We start from the raw sequence: 20,443 nt of genomic DNA, 5'->3' as shown, positions 1-20,443 counted from the left end.
AGTTTAAGTGGCTGAGTCCCTTTGAGCCAACCTCAGTCAAGCCAGAGGCCAGAAACTCTCACCAGTACAACCATTGGCCATTGCAGTTATCCAGTCCCCCGTGAGGCCATATGAACCTACAACCCTTGCAGAGGATAAAAACTTTGCTGAGCTTCCCCCACTGCCATGGCCTGATCCTAATGTTGACTTGAGGACACGGTGAGGCACCCTTGCACTGTCCGACATGGGTGCCACTACTTACCAACCTGTAATCCCACAGACCCACTAGTGGACTTCCTCCCCCTCCTACCCCTAAAGAGCTTTACTAAAGAGTTACTAACATCTGCATCCAAGCCCTTACCTGCCAACCATATGACAGTGCCCATTTACCTGTGATTCAACTCTGTGCCTGCTTATTCTAGTCCTTGACCTTTACGCCAAATTTTGGGGGAACTATCCCTTTAAGAAGCCCTGCAACCTTTGCCAAGGCACCCATCTCCGTCCTCTTCATGGGGTGAATGTTAGTCCATCCCAGAAGGAGGACAAAGATTCACTCTTCTTGATAACAGCTCTGAGAGGACTATTCTTCTCTCCAGAATCCAGTCGCTACCAAGTCTTTGTGGGAAACCAAATCGCTGAGATCCTCTTTGGGCAACACCGATAGCAGGAACTACAACAGCTGGCAGTAACTATTGGACATTACCACCCAAGAACTTCATAGTAATCTTGCTCCAGGAACTTCTCCAGAGGCTGAGGATTACTGCCAGGCTGAGGTCCTTATCCTCAAATGGGTGCAGCAAGAATCCTTCCATGTTTTTAAGGTCCAGAAGTCGAATAGTTTCTCTAGCCCCTTAAATGGATCCGGGAAGGAGGGCATTTGAGGAGAGTTGCAGGAGTCAATGACACTGTTTTACATCCTCTGGTCCTCATCTCTGCAAGCCTGCCTTCTATTCCTGAGGACTGGACTGCTTTAGACCCCTTCTTGTCAAAATTGGAAGAGGCACAGAGAAGTGGTGGGATATTCTCCTTAAATGTTTGACAACAAGAGCGGTGAATTTTGACCTACTCCCTAGAATGAGTATGGACTCATTCCTCATGGCTCTTAGAAGATTTGTCGCAAAGAGAGGGACACCAGCAAAGTTATGGTTGGATCAAGATACAAACTTCCATGGGGGTGAAAGAGAGTTACGGGAAGCTTATGCCGCAATGCTTCCTGACCTACAGTGCCAGCTTGCTTACCAGAGGATCCAATTCCTCTTTAATCCCATTGGGATTTGGGAGAGGAAGGTGAGATCTGTTAAATCGGTCTTGTACACAGTTTTAGGTTCACAGTCAGTTCCAGAGGAAGTCTCAATGAACTCAAAACCCTTGGGGTATGTCATCAGACATGGCAGATGACGTCAAATAGTCTCCTCATGGGGCAGCCCGACAGGTCTCTACCTCAAGCCATTTATCCAGATTCTGAGATCACTGGAGACATTCCAAGGTCCAAGCAGACCAATTCTGGTCCAGGTTCATAAGAGATTACCTTCCTAGCCTTCAAACCTGGCAGAAATGGCAAGCCTCCCCACCTGACTTGAAGGAGAAAATATTTGTTATGATTGTACACCTCCAACTACCTTGGAGCTTATAGCCTGTGGGACAAGTCATGACCCACTCAAGCCCAGATGGTCATATCAGGTCAGCTGATGTGGAGATAAAGGGTAAAGTTTACACTAGATCTGGTCATCCTGCTGGCCTTACCAAAGGATGGGCTTAATGCCCCAACCCTGATTAGTTGAGTCGCATTTCATGAAAGCAAAGATGCTCTGCATTTTTGGGGGCAGCTGTATTAAAGGCTCCATCAAGAAGGCCCTTTATTTTGAAACCATAGTCAAAGTAATATTCTAGTAGCGAGCAGCAGTTGAGCTGCTGCTATCTGCTGTGTCATTGCTATTTGTTTGAGCCATCAACAGAAAGAATGTTAATTCCAGTTTGTTTGTGGTGATTGCTGCAGATGTAACATCAAGGTGTTAGTCATTGACCTCAAAGTAATCCATTTGTATTATATTAAGGTTTACAGTGTTCCAAATGGTACTGTATTTATTCTCTTACATACGTGCATGCCCAGACATGTCCTGTAGACATGTCCTGTATTATTTAACGTGTGATTATTCATTCTTTATTAAGATGCAGATTAATGTTACAGGTTCTGATATAATTGTATAATATATGATAGGATATAATACAGTGAATAGCATTATGTTCGGCTGAATGCTGCTCATTTACACCATGATTCTATACAAATATGGGCATTATATGTTAGTAATGGCAACTTATCACTTATGGTTTTCTGTGAAATGCCTCATTTCTGTTTATTAAACTATATGTTTATGTATGTAAACTTCACTGATGTGAATTAGGGATACTTCTGTTGTATTATGTAACAGTGAATGTTTATTATTGTATATATATTTAATTTATTCATTATCTTTATGGTACTAATGTTTTTTAGACTATGAACATCTTTGAATATAAATCTGTGGCCCATCCCTCTGCCTCCAATACACAGTGTTAAGCTGATTACCTGTCTCCTCATTATTTGTGCTCTGACCAACACCCAGGAGAGCAGAAGCCTCTCCAACAATACTGTATGTCATATTTACATTTTTGATGTTGTCAATATGTTGATATTGTACATGTTAAAATGTCCAAACATTCAAAAATATATGCATGCCAGAATCAAACTTTGCATAACTACATCTAAGTAAGTGTGTGCTTATATATGTATTCTGTATGTGCAAATTTGAGGTTAGTGTGTGTTTCAGACCTTCCATAGTATTTGTCAGAATGCTGGCCACACTCAGAGCTCTTTTTCTGGCTACTGTTTCGTCCAGATAATCAGATGGCTGGTGTGATCCTGAACGTTTCTTACGTACATCAGACTCAGTGGTTGTGCCCTAGAAAGAAAAAAAACACCATGAGGATTGAGCATAATATTGTTCACATATAAGCTGTAGTTTCCTTATGGGTTAAACGTTTATTTTTGTGTATTTCAAGTGCTCTACCTCTGGTAACAAACGTCCGATTGGTGAAGTTGGCACAGATGTCCCACCCACCAGTGACACCACTCCATTGCAATCAACTGTGCAATGCATTTTCCCATTGGCTGGGAGCATAATCCTGGGGGCAAGGCTGCAGTGGCTGACAGTGGAACTTCGTCTCTCAATACAACGAGGTACGAAGAGCGATCCGCGGCGACTGTCGCTATCTTCAAAAGTGCTGTGCTCATCGTCTGCAAAATCATTCTCTGAGCCAAAGTCTCGTGCTCTACCACGAAAACTGAAAAGACTCGCACGACTGTTCCTCCTCGGGGAGAAGAGAGATCCACGAATGCTGAGAAGAGACTGAAAAAGAGATCAAAACAAAAATTATATTTTTTTTTACAAGCGATTCTGAGAATTTATGTGTCCATTAAATTACTAATCACTAATCTTTGAAGGTTAATAGCTTGCTTCTTTGAAACTCTAATACTGCATTGAAAAATAATTCGTAATTAAGGAACACACCCACACACACACACATGGTTTCTCTAAAATCTACTATCTTTGTACTAAATCGCCTGTAGATTTGATTTTGTTTGTTATGACATCAAAATTCCTGCTCTGTGGATTTGCATTCTGCAATCTGACAGCATGTCTATCATCAGCTGGTGCAAAATATGTAAAAATTTATTCATTTTGTTTCTAAAGTTTATATTTGTTATAATATGTCATGTGCTCATAATACTGTATGTCATATTTCATTGTAAGTGCATATCTGATTTGTTTTATTGTAGATGCCGTCATCAACCCTTTGTGAAGGTAGCATTTATGTTTTCCCTTATATAATAGATTCTGGTGGATTGCATTTGTTCAGATTTGTTAGAATTAATTGAAACCACATCTCAACCACATTTATATCAACTTTAATTCATATCTGGATCAGTTTTGAAGCATCTGTGTAATGCATCTATGACACCTTTATGACACCTGAGCCCTGTAATCCTCTGTGTACAAGTGCATTGCTGAACATTTTGATGAGCTAATATAAAGAGTTTAACAATTTTCTGTCTGAGACTGTCACACTTCTTTACTGGGTGCTGTAGCCAATTAGCACTCCACCCACCTAAACTATCTTGAAAAGCTGAGAACTATCCGAAGAACACAGAAACATTCATCAAACCATATTTCCCACAATGCCACACAAAGGAGGAAGTCACCTGATTTGGAGTGGAACATTTCTTCTCATATGAGAGGCGGTTGGCATCTATGGATAATCGAAATCCAGAACGTCTGATACTGTCCTCTGAGGCGGACTTATGGAACTTCTCCTGATCGGCTTTCTCTTCTTCTTCCCTTTGTTTTCTTTTCTTCCTCCTGTTCCTTCTCTCTTTAGCGCTCTTGGAGCTGAGTCTGGACCCCCCGGAGGAGCTTTCCTCTGACAAGCCCCCCCTCCCGCTGTACTCCCCACTCTCTGTTGCTGCTGCCGCGGCAACCTGCCAGCCAATCACAGCACAAGCACCGTTGTTAGGGGCAACCAGGGGTAGACTCAGTTCAAGCTTACATACCGAAAGCAGAGACAAGAGACGGATAAACAGTGAGTATTGAAGAAGGAAAGAAGATCACTTTATGTGATCAGACTAAATTACACGTGTTAGTCACATAGTTGTTCTTGCTGCTTTATTCCATTCTCACTAATCCTTACCACTGCATAATGTTTTTAACTTTCTTTTTTAATTATTATGTCTTTGTGACTAACATTTAGAATCACATGCAATAACCCCTATCTATCTATCTATCTATCTATCTATCTATCTATCTATCTATCTATCTATCTATCTATCTATCTATCTATCTATCTATCTATCTATCTATCTATCTATCTATCTATCTATCTATCTATCTATCTATCTATCTATCTATCTATCCATTCATCCATTCATTCATCCATCCATCCATCCATCCATCCATCAATCCGCCACCATAGAGAACACATAGTCGCCATTTTGGAGTTCATTCTGCATCTTGCTCTTTTTCTGTTTTTCTATTATTTCTCTCTTTTTCATGTTTACTAGGAGAAAGGACACTCCCTCAGTCTCTCTCATTATCTGTTGGTTTCCATGGCGACAGGGCTGTGTTAGCCACAGCAAGTGTGGTGCTGAGAAACTTCAGAGATTATGAAGGCATAGGAAGAGATCAGTAAACTAGTATAAAATAATGATCAAAACAAAAATAATGAGAACAAATAATAACTGTAAATCAATGTGAAAAACTGTCTGTCTGTTCAAGTGAACGTGCCCCATGAGGAGACCATTTGACGTCGTTCATGTACGTTTGTGCATTCTAACATGCTTGTACAAGTTTGCGTGTGTTTGTTTGCTACCTGTGCCTCTTCTTGTTGTCTCTTCAGCTGTTCCAGCATGGCTTGAAACTCTTCTTCTTTCTGTTGGGCCTCTTCTATGGTGGCCTGGTTCTGCTCATCATATGCCATGGCCACCACAGCCAGGATGAGATTCACCAGATAAAAGGAGCCCAGAAAGATCACAAGAACAAAGAAGATCATATAGGGCTTTCCAGCTGCACGCAGTGTCTGTGAGAGAAAGAACACACAAATACAAAACAAAATGTTACAAAAATGCTTCTTTTGTAAAAAGAGAATGAGAAAGCAAATTAAATGGTACGAATTAGTCAATGAAGAGATGTTGATGTGGTCCAATGCCTCAGGTTGGTTGCCAAATGCTTGGGGTGAAGCCTAATTCTTTTTGCTAATGTTAATAAAATATCACTTACTACACAAAAAAGAACCTGCCCTGCATCTGAAAATGCCTATTTCTTTACTATATAGTATTCGAAGACAGTAGGGGAAAAGTACCCGGATGACCCCGCAGAGATTCAGAAGTGTGTATTCAAAGGCCACAGGGAAGGAGTTGTGAATGGCAGTGAAGTGATGCAACTGATGCCGTAGGTCACATGACAAAGTGACACATGGTGGATGTGGTCTGTATGGATTTAATTTGTACTACACATATTCCAGCCAGCTAAATTCCTTACAAGAACTTTAGTAATTTGTATACAACAAGAACATTTTTTGACTGTCCTCATTACAGTTTTCTCTCATCGCTTTCATTTAGCTAACAAATTATATAAAACTGAATCATTCTGCTGTGCCGCTGGAGATTCAAGAAATAGTGGTGTGGGGTAATGCTTATAGGAAATAAAAAAGCCATGGTCTAGACTTGGTATAGAAGGATTCTGGGTGTCTTTTCATGCCTACAGGAGGATATTGAGACAAGGTGGCCAGCGATGAGATATCAAAACTGTACCTGCTGGTAGAGGTTTTCCCAGAAGTCTTGTGTCATGAGTCGGAAGAGAGAGAGGAAGGCCCAGCTGAACGTGTCAAAGCTTGTGTAGCCGTAGTCAGGATTACGCCCTGCTTTTATACATGCGAAGCCCTCTGGGCACTGCCTGTAATCCCCACCAATTAGAAAAGGGTTTTCAGTATATGCAGTTAATAAGAGTAAGCCATTTATTACACCATATCAGTGGTTCAGTGGCCTCAGAAAACTTCGGGGGTCCCAATTAGTCTTAAAATAATTAAAATTGAGTTCTATTAACATAATTTAAATGCTAAATGCATTTTTGTTACAACAGAAGTACCACTATAGCTTAAATAGGAGGATCTTCAAATATTGTCTTGGACAAATGGGGGTCCCCCTTGGAGTCAAAAAAGGCTCAGAACCACTGCATTTCATACACTTAACTAATAAAAAAAGGGAGATATGTTAGATTGATAAGAAAACCTGCAAAACTTGTCTTTGTTACAAAAATTGTATCTATATTCTAATAACTATAAGGACATGTTTTAATTTGAACTGGCATGTAAATTCTGAAAGAACATATATTTACCCTGCATCGCTTGAATTTCCACATAGCAAAGCATCTCTGCGGCCTGGGAGGTAATAATAATTTTCTAAAAGGGAAAAAGGCTAAATGTCAAGATAAATAATATAAAGATAAGAAGCAGAACACACAAAGACGCACAATATAAGTTTCTAGCCCTGAATCCTGTAGCCTGAAGGAAGTTTCTAAATGAAAGCTAGCCCTTAAATCACATTCACTGCTGGCAACACACATTCACACACACACACACACACACACACACACACACACACACACACACACCCATAAGAGTGCTTAAGATGACTAATTTTCCTTGGGCCAGTGGAGCACTCCTTACATCCGCAAGAACATGCAGTGTCAACGAGCATCTCATTAACACACACACACACACATTCTTTACTTACTCTCATCACTAATGTACACTGTCCAGTTAAAGGTGGAGTTCTGCAGCTCTGAGCCGATACTATAGTTCAGCGTGGTAGTGTGGTTTTCAGTGACATTGACTTCCGGCATCTTCACACACTTCTGCCGCAGGTTTCCCATGAAGAGCTGCAGTCCGATCAGAGCAAACACACTCAGACAGAACACCGTCAGGATCATCACGTCTGACAGCTTCTTCACGGACTGGATCAGAGCTCCAACGATGGTCTTCAGCCCTGAGGAACACGCAACGGTGGTCACAAACACTGCTGATGCGCACAACAACTCAAACACACTGTGAGTATGCCTATGTTACAACTACATAGATATTAAAAAGATCTTATGGTAACACTTTATAATAAGGTATAATCTGTTAACATTATATAACATAATAGCTATGTTAAATAACATTTATTAATCTTAGATATTATTAATTCTTACATTTACTAATATATTTATACCTTTTTTTGTGTAAGATTATCACAAACATGAATAATTAACAATAGTTTATTAATACTGTTAATTACCATGAATCTAAATACTATAAAATATTGTTCATTGTTAGTTCATAATGCTTAATGCATTAAATAATGTTAACAAATAGTACCTTATTGTTAAATTGTTACTGTTTCTGTCATCCTGATATATATGTACATATATTTTTCCAGGAATGGTTCACCCAGAAACACATTATTTATCCATCCTCATGTTATTCCAAACCTTTGTGCTGTTATTTTTCCTTGAAAGCACAAAAATGAAATTTAAAGGGGACTTGTCATGAAAATCTGACTTTTTCCATGTTTAAGTGCTATAATCGGGTCCCTGTTGCATCTACCAACCCAGAAAATGTGAAAAAGGACAAACTTTGTTTTGGTAAGCCTTTCTCTGCAAGCATGTGAAAAATACGAGCCACTAAGATTTCGCTCCCCTTGTGAAGCAGGAAGGGGATCTTATTATAATATTACTGCCCCTTAATCTGCACGTTTTATTTTCGCAAGCAACGGTGTACTAGTAACATTGGTCCTGGAGTGCAGCTGTCCTGCACACTTTAGCTACAGTCCCGAACAAACAACTGAATGTCATCAGGATTACTAAAGCTACATGAAGGAAGTTGGGTCGGAGCAAAACTCTGCAGGACAGCAGGACTCAAGAACGACCATCCCTAAGCTTGTGATATGTAAACATTATCACTGATCTGTGTCCAGATTTGCAGTGAAGTTGACTCTCAAAGATGGATAGATACCAACTGTTCATGATCCGATTTCATATAAATTTTGTGATGTTTACAAATTGTATTTCTGAATGTGTTTCGTTAGCATGTTGCTAATGTACTGTTAAATGTGGCTAAAGTTACCATTATTTCCTACTGTCTTCACGTAGACCAGAGCCATGTTATTTTTATTTTTAACCCGAAAACACTTGCAGTGTGTATAATTCATAAATGCATCTTCATTCTTATTGAGTATTATTCCAACAGTGTGCAACTTTATCCACGTTAGCCGTGCAGCACGCTATCAAAATCATTCAGAATCGAATGTTAGCAAACATCCACAAAATACATGACATACCTACGTGATCTGATATGCTGCATCACAAACAGTTTGTAATGATCCATTTTGAGAGCTTTATTTGCTGTGTGAGCTTCTCCTGTATTGTTTATGACTCAATGTATTGGAATCGTGAGCTTGGGGGTGGGGAGCACAAGCTAATTTGCATTTAAAGGTACACACACCAAATCAGCGCAATGTTTCTCCAACCCAAAAATAGACACGGTATAATAAAAAAATCAACTGGGTAATTTGAGCTGAAGCTTCACAGACACATTCTGGGGACCTCTGAGACTTATATTACATCTTGTAAAAAGGGGTATAATAGGTCACCTTTAAAAGGTTCTTCACACAGTTGATAGAAACCACAGCTGTCAATATCCCAAATATTATCCATAAAAGCACCATAAAAGTGCCCTATATATTTGGTCCACTACATTTTAAGCTTTCTGAAGCCATCTAATAGCTTTGTGTTACAAAAAAAAGACATTTTCAAGTCATTTTCACTGAAAATCTCTGTTGATGTGTCAACGTCAGGTTTGGTGGCATTAAGAAAATCTTGTGTAGCGTACCTTTAAATTAAGACTAAAATTCTGATATGTCCTTCACACACGCTATTTTAAAAAACAGCATATAGGTTTGGTTTGGAATAAGGTTTGGAGGATGAATAAAGAAGAAAAATGGCTGGCTGAAGTATTTCTTTAAAATCTGGCAGTATACAACATTGATTTTAATTTTGACATTATAGTTACTTTAATCATTTCTTTGGACTAGAATAACAATACAAATATAAAAGTAAACAATCAGAAGCCTTTGGAGATTAAAACATGGTTTAAAATATTAGTGTACATGTTAGTTGAGTAAATGTTTGTGATATTGCGTATTAATAACATTAAAGCATGCAGTGTAGGACAGTGAGTGGAAGTGTAGCATGTGCGTGCATGCATGTGTATCTGTGCTTTACACACACACACACACACACAGCACAGGATATAACGGACACGGCCGACGATGCGCATGCACATAGAACTCAAACAGCAGACAGAGGAGAAGAGAAGAGTAGAGGGTCTCAAGTTCTCTATCTCAGACTATAGGCTTCAGCAATGTCTCATGCAAAAGAAAAACAACACAACTCAAAAAATGCCCAGTTGTCTATTTCCCAAGGCATGATGGGAGACCTTTCCCAAGGCGTGATGGTCTTTGGGAAATAACAGCGCAGAGCCCGGCAAAAGGGTTATGAGGAAAACTACAGAATGTGTTTTTAAAAGCCTGGAATCCCGTTTTTTTACACCCGAGCGGATTCCTGCTTTCTCTGACCGCTTGGAGCGACAGAATGAGAGAGAAAGGCCAGCGGAGGAGGGGATGGAGTGAGCGAGAGCTCAGATGAAGAGAGAGGCAGCCTGTGAGCTAGCCCTCACCTGGAATCACTGATATAGTTTTGAGTGCTCGTAAAACCCTGAAGGTTCTCAGTGCTGAGACATTGCCCAGATCCACAAATTCTGTTACATATCTGTAGGGAGGGGAGGGAGGAGGGGGAGGGGTCACACACACACACACACACACACGCACGCACAAACACACACACGCACATGTTAGGACAGGACAGGGCAGCAGAGGGAAACGTCACACAGAGACACACACCTGACTGACACCCGTGTTTACGCGCACACGCATGCGCACGTCTATACACACGCACACATACATCCCTTACCTGGGATGACTGAGATAGTTTTCAAAGCTCTGAGCACTCTGAATGTGCGGAGAGCTGACACATTGCCTAGGTTTACAAACTCAGTTACATACCTGTAGAATCAAATAGAGAGTTACCACAAGCACACGCACGCCAACACACTCGCTCAAACTCACACAACTGCAACCGACATGGATTCACCAGCTTTCCTTCATCAATGTGTCCAAAACTATCTGAGCAAACTCTCATTAACAGTTCAGGGAAAACAGTGTACAATCTCATTTTTTAATACAAAATAGAGCTGCAGGATTAATTGTTAAAATATCACGATCTCGATTCAAAGGCCCTTATTCCTAAATGACAGCGATTCGTCTACGTCTATTATGTACGATCTCAGCGGAACATTAAAATCTTCGCTGCCACTGACCCAGAGAGAGCAGTGTATAGGCATAGGTATGAAACAGCTTGACAGTCTTTTCAACGACACTGTATTATTAATTCTGTCTTACAAATTTCAAATTAATTTTTGAAAGTTTATAGTTATGAAAGTTTATAGTTTGGATGTAAACACTGATGTCTACAGTAGTGCTCAAAATAGAGCAAATCACCTTTTGAAAGTAACTTGATGCTTCAAATAAAGAATTACATTGTTACACCAGTAGGTGGCGACAAGTGACTGTTAAAGAATGTATTTGTCATTGAATCAATCATTCATATGGAACCCCGCACATGACATGCAAGAAAAAAGTAAATCATGCACAGGATTTACTAATTAGTAAATTGTGCGCACTATTTATATATCAAGGGAACAAATTAGTAAATCTTGCGCACGGTTTAGCCTACTATTTTTTTCCTGTGTGGGGCTCCGTACATTCAAGAGATTTGTTCAAAAACGCTGATTAATCCAGTAATGAAACAAGTTAAGTCTTTATGAGTGAGTCATTGAATCATTCATTCAAACCGATTCTTTAAAAACAATAATTCATTCAAATTAATTTGCTTATAAATTATATATATTTTAAATAGTAAGCAGCGATTAACACTACTCAGAATCGTGGGAGAATCGTGATCTCTATTTTAAACCAAATAAATGCAATTTTTTCAATTTATCCAGAATCATGCAGCTCTAATACAAATTAATATGCATCAGAGGCAGTTGTCCTCAGAAATACTCACGCCATCAGAATGACACTGAAATCCAGCCAGTTCCAGGGGTCTCGCAGGAAAGTGAACTTCCCCACGCAGAAGCCCCGTGCCAGGATCTTAATCAGGGACTCGAAGGTGTAGATCCCTGTGAACGTGTACCTGAATGCACACAAACAAATCTTCACCACCATTCAAAAAATTAAGAACAATTAAATATGAAATTAAAACAATCAAGTGTTAAAGACCCCATGTAATGATTTGTCAAATGCTATTTTATATTCTGTGTTGACGAATTTACATTTGAAAAATGACTTTGGGGCAAGGAATACTGATAGACTTACAGTAAGTAAAAATTATTTACTTAACTCTTAAATCTTTTAACATGAAACAAAAATGTCTAAAGGCCACTTCACACTGCACCGACAGATGCCAACCAGATTACAGTATGTCATTTCTCAGACATTCCAAGACCCGACAAATGCAGATTCAACATGTTCAATCGGCGAAATCAAGCGCTGAACAACGCTGACAGACACCGACACGAGTAACATACTGATCTGACAAAACCCGACAAAGTGTCTGTTGCCGTCTGTTGGTGCAGTGCGAATTGGCCTTAAGAAGAGAAAGAAGAACATTAAAAGCATAAGGGGCCATGCACAAAAAGCACATTTTTTACGGTTAAAACACAAGTCAGTGGAACAAAAAAACTAAAACAAAACAAAACAAAAAAAGGTCTAGAGACATGTTTTTTAAAAGTTGAACTTTTAATTTTAACTTGAGCAGCACATTTAGAATGGTCGATGTCATGTGCAATTTCATAATTTTAAAACTTTAAGCAATCTGCTTAACTAATTCAGTTTTATAGTACCATGAAACTTTATTGCATTTTTTAATGTTGTTTTAGTTATTTCTTATACACCAAATGACATTTTTTTTAAAAATGAAAAATGAAATAAAAAAAGACAAGAATCTTGAACATTTAAGAAACTAAATAAATTAATCCACAAATAAATTATATTTATTTGTGGATTTATAACATATTTATAATATGCCAATTATTTAATGATTAACATATAAATTAAGCCTATTATTAATAAGGGAACAATACCCATCCTTACATTAAGCATGATAATTAAATTAACAACTAAATGGCATTCATTATATTATTATCTATAATATGTGATTTTGATTGGTCAATCACAGCATTTATTAGTCAGACATATTCACTGTTGTCCATGGCAATGCTGAATCTTGTTTCATACAAATGCAATTGGTGCCATCTTGCGTTTCACTTATTGACTGCATTGAAAAAATGATTTCAGAGAAATTCAGTTTTAGTATTAATTGTAACATTTTAAAATAAGGTTCATTAGTTAACTAGTTAACATCCATCAGACATACTTCTCAATGTATGTTTTGTTTACAGTCTCGTTCTCAGTCTGATGGGGCACAAAGTGGGTGTGTTACTTCCCTGGAAATCTTCCACTGCATTAAGATATTATTGAGAACAGCAACAACTGAGTGTTTGAGTCACTGAGTATAACTCAAAAACTAGATAAGTGAAAAATTGGATCAAGAGATTTGTTCGAAATATCACTGACTCAATGATCCGGTCACAGCAGTTCTTGAATCAACAACTCACTAGAGGAGAAGATTATCTGTGAATAATGACTATTTTCAGTCACTTCCTATCACAAAGTTATTGTATGGCTTTAGAAAACTTGAAATATAGACTATATTATGGTAGAATATATATTAGCTGGAGTTTTTCTTTTTCTTTTGTCATTTCCATTGTTATTCAGTAACAGCTGGTATTTAAAGGTAGGGTAGGCAATGTTTTTCATAAACACTTTTTGTTATTCTGGTTGAAACTCTCTTCACATCCTAATAGCAATAAATAATAGAAGTGGTCTAAATATTAAAACATGTACATATATCTTCTGTCGAAGTCTCAGGACCAAAATATGTTCGTCCAATCATTGCATTCAGTCCGAATGCAGTAATTGGAAGCAAACAAACAGCAGCCACATTTTACAGTTCCTCCTGAACCATGTTGTATATATACATGTTCTCACCATAATTACAAGATGGCAACCTGTGACATTCTACCCGAAGCTGTTCGCGTCCTCAGACTCGGATTTATGCGTTTCTATGTTAACACTATCAGTGCCGAAATGAATCTTCAGCAGTCAGGTGGTACAAGTAAGAGCTCTGTAAGTTGTTTATGTTCAATATTATTATAATGTTATGTGCTTTGAGACAAAAGGTCATTTAATGCCGTCTCTCAAGACGCTTTGCAGACTCTGCTCTGGCTGTGTGCGTTCATGTGTTTTGGAGGAGGTGTGGCTTTGAGTAGTGCTGGGAAGGGAGGGTGGGACCATCTTATGCTTTCAAAGCTACCTTGCTATTGATAGCCTTTCCAAAATTGCCTATATATATCATATATAAATCGGGGGATATGACACATCTTACAGAGCATTTTATTGGACAAAAATTTGCCCATACAACTGCATAGAAGTTCGTCAATATGTTTAGTTCATTGCTCCAGAATACTGATAATGTTGTCAACATTTAGGAGTACACTAGGACAGAGATGGTCCAAATGCTGACATAAATGGACTAAAAGCCACAAAACTAAAATTTTGATTTATTGGGGTATTTAACAACTGTTAATCAGGTTAGATTGTAAACTTCCTAAAAATCTATGCGCAAGATGTGACTTACTCCACGTTCTTGGCCCAGTCCGGGGGATTGCTGAGGGTCATGAAGGCGCAGTTGGTCAAGATTGTGCACATGATCACAAAACTGAACAGCGTAAGCAGAAGTCAAGGAATATACACAAAGAAAACACATGCAAATACATATACACAACCAGACCAAATCTCAGCCTCAAATGACAAATGGCAAAATGTGCAATGCCTGTAGGAAAGAATTAATCACTGGATTTGCCAAAGTTTGCCAAATATTTGAAAGAAATCAAAATTTTTGAGACAATTACAAATTAAATTTACAGAAGCACAACTCTAATTCTGCTGTATGTACAATACCACTCAAAAGTTTGGGGTCTGTAAGATTTATTTTGTACGAAATTCATACTTTAATTTGGTAAGGATGCATTAAATTGATCAAAAGTGACAGTTAATACTTTTAAATTGTCACAAAATGTATCAACTCTTTGATCTATTCATCAAGAAATCTTTTTAAAAAATTAAAAGAAATACTGTACGAAGCACCTGTTTTTCAACATTGATAATAATAAGAATTATTTCTTGAGCAACAAATCAGCATATTAGGATGATTTCTGTCACTTCATTAGTGACACTAATGATGCTGAAAATTCGGCTTTGCATCACAGGAATAAATTACATGAATGTATATTAAAATAGAAAACTTATTTTAAATTGTAATAATATTTCACAATATTACTGTTTTTTTTAATCAAATAAATGCAGTCTTGGTGAGCATAAGAGACATCTTTCAAAAAAACAATACAAAATTTTACAGAGCCCAAACTTTTGAACTGTATATGTAAAAACAAAACAAGTTTACTATGTTCCCTTAAAATGTTGGTCAGATTGTCAGATGTTGGTTCCTGTTAACACAGACTAGAATTAATGTCGCAATAAAAAGTCTGTATCACGTGTAGACTGTTTTGGTTTCATTTTTTTTGTCACATACTGTGGCTGTTATGAACACATGAAGTCAAAAAAAGAATACAAAATAAACAGCCTTTTAATAAATCCAACAGAAAACCACACTGACTAGACTAGACCAGACAATGGAACACAGGCAATTGAGGGCTTAAATACACAGGGGATGATTAACTGAAACAGAACAGGTGTTAACTAATTAAACACCATGGAAACTAACTGGCAAATCAGGCAGGAAAAAATGGGAACAGAACACAGGGAAAACGAAACCAAAACAGGCTACACATGACAGTCTGGCTATACAAGACTAAAGGCCTATTCACAATCAAACAATATCTATAAAGATAACAATAAAGTATGGTTCTAAAAATCATTCTAAATATAAAAGAATAGCACTGTCCACATCTATAACGATAAGGCACAGAGAAACTATCAGTGGAATCACTTTCAAAACTATTTTTTCCCAGCTGATGAACGATAAAAACAATAGCTCCTTTTACATGGACCCTAATGATCCCATTGTAATCGGACTACTTGCACAGTCGGAATGAAAATGTCACATGTAACCACGTCAATTGGAATGAATTAGCCAAATCTGATTACATTTCATTAGAATTGCAAGGGGTGATTTAATCCTTTTCTAATCCGATCGAGAGGACATGTAAACACTTGATCGGATTTAAAACCGAAACTGTAAAGTACTGCACATGTGGAATGATGTAGAAATGGCATAATGACAGGAGGAACATGCTTTTGTTGGTGAATATTAGGGCTGGGTAAACAAATATCGATTTCTTGATTTTAATCGATTCTCATTTTTACGAACCAATATCGATTCTTAAATCCCAAGAATCGCTTAGTCTAGTCTGTTTTCAATTGATGATTGAGCAGAATATGTAGCGCCTCCCATCCAATAAATTGCAATAATCTTTGTGCTTTGTTACTTTTGATATGAAACAAAGTCTCAGATTTCAAATGACATCCATCTTATTATGAGAATGAAAAAATAAATACCGTTTTGGTGCTGTTTAATGTGGCGTGACAGATCGCTTTAGCGCCTCAGTTAAAGGTGCCGTAGAACGCGTTTTCAAAAGATGTAATATAAGTCTAAGGTGTCCCCTGAATGTGTCTGTGAAGTTTCAGCTCAAAATACCCCATAGATTTTTTTAATTCATTTTTTTAAGTGCCTAATTTGGGGCATCATTAAATATGCGCTGATTCAGCGCGCGGCCCCTTTAAATTCTCCTGCTCCCTGCCCCCGAGCTCGCAACTGCCTTAAACAGCATAAACAAAGTTCACACAGCTAATATAACCCTCAAAATGGACCTTTACAATGTGTTTGTCATGCAGCATGTCTAATCGCGTAAGTATGGTATTTATTTGGATGTTTACATTTGATTCTGAATGAGTTTGATGGTGCTCCATGGCTAATGGGCTAAAGCTAACATTACTGTTGGAGAGATTTATAAAGAATGAAGTTGTGTTTATGCATTATACAGACTGCAAGTGTTTAAAAAATGAAAATAACGACAGTATTGTCTCCGTGAATACAGTAAGAAACGATGGTAACTTTAACCACATTTAACAGTACATTAGCAACATGCTAACGAAACATTTAGAAAGACAATTTACAAATATCACTAAAAATATCATGTTATCATGGATCATGTCAGTTATTATTGCTCCATCTGCCATTTTTCGCTGTTGTTATTGCTTGCTTACCTAGTCTGATGATTCAGCTATGCACATCCAGACGTCCTGCCCTTGTCTAATGCCTTTCATAATGTTGGGAACTTGGGCTGGCATATGCAAATATTGGGGTCATACATATTAATGATCCCGACTGTTACGTAACAGTCGGTGTTATGTTGAGATTCACCTGTTTTTTGGAGGTCTTTTAAACAAATAAGATTTATATAAGAAGGAGGAAACTGTATGTCATTTCCATGTACTGAACTCTTATTATTCAACTATGCTGAGGTAAATTAAATTTTCCATTCTACGGCACCTTTAAAGAGAAGCGACAGCACGAGCGCATGTGAACATCCTATCCTCCGCTTTAATACCAGTTACAGCGCAAAATAAACATGAATTAACATCTGAAGGTATAAATATAAAATATATATAATTTAAAATATACAGTACAACTTACCAAAATCCGTATCATGCTTCGTGTAATAAATAGCTCAATCAGTGTTTCAACCGCGGAGAGACGTCAATAAAACAGCTTGTAAACAATGTCACGTAACGTCACATTTACCTCAGAAAAACATATTCAGTGACCATAAACTCATTAGTCAGCTATAAAAGTGAACTATAGAAAGGAGCATTCTGATAAATATAGCTATGCACCTTTACATATTCATTATAATGTTCTTCAATATTTAATGCATGTTTAAATAAATAATTTACGCCATCCACGATTTAAATGTTTATATTAAAAAAAAAATGAATTGGAGTAGAAATATGATTATGTAATTCTAAACTTTACTTATTATAAAAAACATAATTGAGTGTAATTTGCGTTTGTATATAAATAAGTTCATTTTAACCTTTAATGTTATAGCAAAGTAGTACCAACTGACTCCCATGTGTAGTTTACAGCATTAGTTGAGAGATTTTTTTCCTCTAGAAAATTTGCCATGTACTGTAACTGATATACTACATTCAAAAAAATCGATATCGAATCGAAATCGTAATCGAATCGAAAGCATGTGAATGGAAATCGAATTGAATCGTGAAAATTGTGTCAATACCCAGCCCTAGTGAATATCGTGTCATTCTAAAAAAATTTTGGGCGTGTTTTGGGCGTGGGAAGGGTGGTTTACTGCTTGTTAAATATAAGGAGCACAACACAATGGTTCATGTGCTCTAGGACCTGAAATAGATCAATATTAAGTCTCATTTCATTCCGACTGAAACAAAAAGTGTCCATGTAAATGTAGCTAGTGACAGCCAATCAGAATCCACCAGACTTTAAAGAGTTTGAGCATTTAAAGTGCCAGACAACATAACTGCAATGTGCGCTAATGTAGTTGTCATTATATTTATTGTTCTTCATGTGAACAGGCCTTAATCTATAACCTGTTTAGATGCTTGCATACATCCATTCAGCTGATAAAGGATATGAATGCACCAGGACCCTGATGGAGATTCTCCTCAATGGATTGAAAGGGCTCAAAATATACAAGGCCGGCGTAGCATTAAAGCGGAATATAGCCTTCCCACGATTCAATACTATAAAGGTCTGAAGCAGAGAAAAACGGATTGTGGTTACAGTGCACAGCCTGTGACAATCTCTTTTCAAATAACAAGGTGTTATATAACTTCATAGCATGAAACACGTTCTCGCACCAGACTGAAGACCTGTTGTCAAATAACAAGTAACACAAAGCTAAATGTTTCCATTTTAAAAATCTTCTTTCACATACTTTTTGGTTGCTGTAGTAGGTGTCCAGATCCTCCAGCGGGACGGACACCATGTTGGGTGGAAGGTCTCCATAGATAAAGGGCAGGGATTTTCCCGCCTCCAAATCGCTGTTGGGTTTGGGCCCGTTTTCGTCATCATCATCAGGCCGTCTCTCGCCTTTGGGCCGTTGGGCCGCCTCCTCTGCGATGCGGCGCTCGATAGCAGCGAGAGACTCGGGCACGAAGGGCCGGAAGCTGTCAGGTCCGGGTGGAACGAGCAGCTGAGCAGCCATATTGACATCCTGCTCTGGTAGCTGCACCAGCTAATCTCCGGTCACTCTGGGAGCTGAAGGAAGGAAATCACACGTTCAATACACAGAAGATTGATCATTCCATTCTTGAATTTTATGAATTGAGTCAATCTGTGACAGTTTAAAAAAATATTAAATTAACCAAAGTCAATTTATTTACATAACAAACAGCATCACACCGGAGACTCGGAAAAAGATTTCATAATTATTACCAATAAAGAGGCTGTTAATATTCATGCAGTGACATTAGGTGCAGCTTGTGTGTGTGTGTTTACAGAACTAGATGGTTGTACCAGTTCTGTGTATGTTACAGTAGGGAAGCAATGCCTGCGGGTCACCAGGCATAAATAGCCAGTCTGGCGTTCTGCCCTGAGTGCTGTGACCAGACCTGTGAGCGCCAAACTGGGCGTGTACTCAGAGCAAATCAGCTACAGTCCCAGGGGCTCCATGGCCCCTATGAATCCCCCCTCCCCTTCAAGATTCACTGACTCAAAGAATACAGACATATAAGATAAGATATGAGGCAAAACAGAAGAAAGAGCTATAGAGATGGAGAAAGCATAAGGAAGAGAAAGAGATGACTATGAATCATAAGCTTGGCGTCAGAATGCATTAAATTGATCAAAAGTGACAGTAATGACTTTTACATTGTTAAAAAAATATATTTCAAATAAATTTCATTAAGAATGTTCTTTAGAAAAATGATCACGGTATCTATAAAAATATTACACAGTACAACTGCTAGAGGAAATGTTTCTTGAGCACCAAATCAGCATATTAGGATGATTTCTTAAGAATCATGTGACACTGAAGACTGGAGTAATGATGCTGAAAATTCAGCTTTGCTATCACAGGAATAAATTACATTTTAAAATATATTAAAACAGTTATTTTAAATTGTAATTCTATTTCAGATTGCTCTTTTTACTGTATTTTGATCAAATAAATGCAGCCTTTGTGAGCATAAGAGACTTCTTGCAAAAATATTTTTAAAATGGCTAGTGAAAGATCCCACATTTTATTACAAGGTTATCTGCTGTTCTTGATTCTGATTGGTCAGTCATAGAATTCCTCAGTCAAATATTGTTTTATAATGACCACTAAACTGTATAATTGACCTGCCTGAACATTGCATAGTTTAATGTCCTTTTTTCCGCACATATTTTATGTCCATTTATTTATTAACTGTGTAACACACACTGTATGTCACATAACTCACACTGGAATACAAAATCCAGTTTGGGAGATAATAACATTCCTGTGAGTGGCACCTGAGTACTCATCTGGCTGTCTAAAATGGATTATGAAATTCAATCCCCCATCCCCCAACAATTTAGATTTATACATCTTTAATAGGGGTGTAACATGTACA

The 20,443-nt window shown here is 37.9% G+C and overlaps 1 protein-coding gene across 1 annotated transcript in view; it reads right to left on the bottom strand.

Annotated features, from left to right (window-relative positions):
- scn1lab (sodium channel, voltage-gated, type I like, alpha b) overlaps positions 1 to 19,328 on the bottom strand; it is a 42,319-nt gene extending 22,991 nt beyond the window's left edge. Inside the window, exons 1-13 of the mRNA XM_067374807.1 lie at positions 19,284 to 19,328; positions 18,784 to 19,106; positions 18,481 to 18,599; positions 14,427 to 14,516; positions 11,733 to 11,861; positions 10,578 to 10,669; positions 7,304 to 7,555; positions 6,906 to 6,969; positions 6,323 to 6,464; positions 5,383 to 5,589; positions 4,220 to 4,495; positions 3,027 to 3,365; positions 2,789 to 2,918 (exon numbers count right to left, since the gene is read on the bottom strand). Of these exons, the coding sequence (XP_067230908.1) occupies positions 2,789 to 2,918; positions 3,027 to 3,365; positions 4,220 to 4,495; positions 5,383 to 5,589; positions 6,323 to 6,464; positions 6,906 to 6,969; positions 7,304 to 7,555; positions 10,578 to 10,669; positions 11,733 to 11,861; positions 14,427 to 14,516; positions 18,481 to 18,599; positions 18,784 to 19,053 (2,110 nt within the window). The 5' untranslated portion in view covers positions 19,054 to 19,106; positions 19,284 to 19,328. The remainder of the gene's footprint in view (positions 1 to 2,788; positions 2,919 to 3,026; positions 3,366 to 4,219; positions 4,496 to 5,382; positions 5,590 to 6,322; positions 6,465 to 6,905; positions 6,970 to 7,303; positions 7,556 to 10,577; positions 10,670 to 11,732; positions 11,862 to 14,426; positions 14,517 to 18,480; positions 18,600 to 18,783; positions 19,107 to 19,283) is intronic.
- Between the last annotated feature and the right edge of the window lie 1,115 nt (positions 19,329 to 20,443).

The sequence above is a fragment of the Chanodichthys erythropterus genome, chromosome 21, assembly GCF_024489055.1.
Source record: "Chanodichthys erythropterus isolate Z2021 chromosome 21, ASM2448905v1, whole genome shotgun sequence".
Classification (NCBI taxonomy): Eukaryota; Metazoa; Chordata; class Actinopteri; order Cypriniformes; family Xenocyprididae; genus Chanodichthys; species Chanodichthys erythropterus.
Note: the sequence above shows the minus strand (reverse complement) of the source record. Positions and strands in the feature narration are given on the sequence as shown.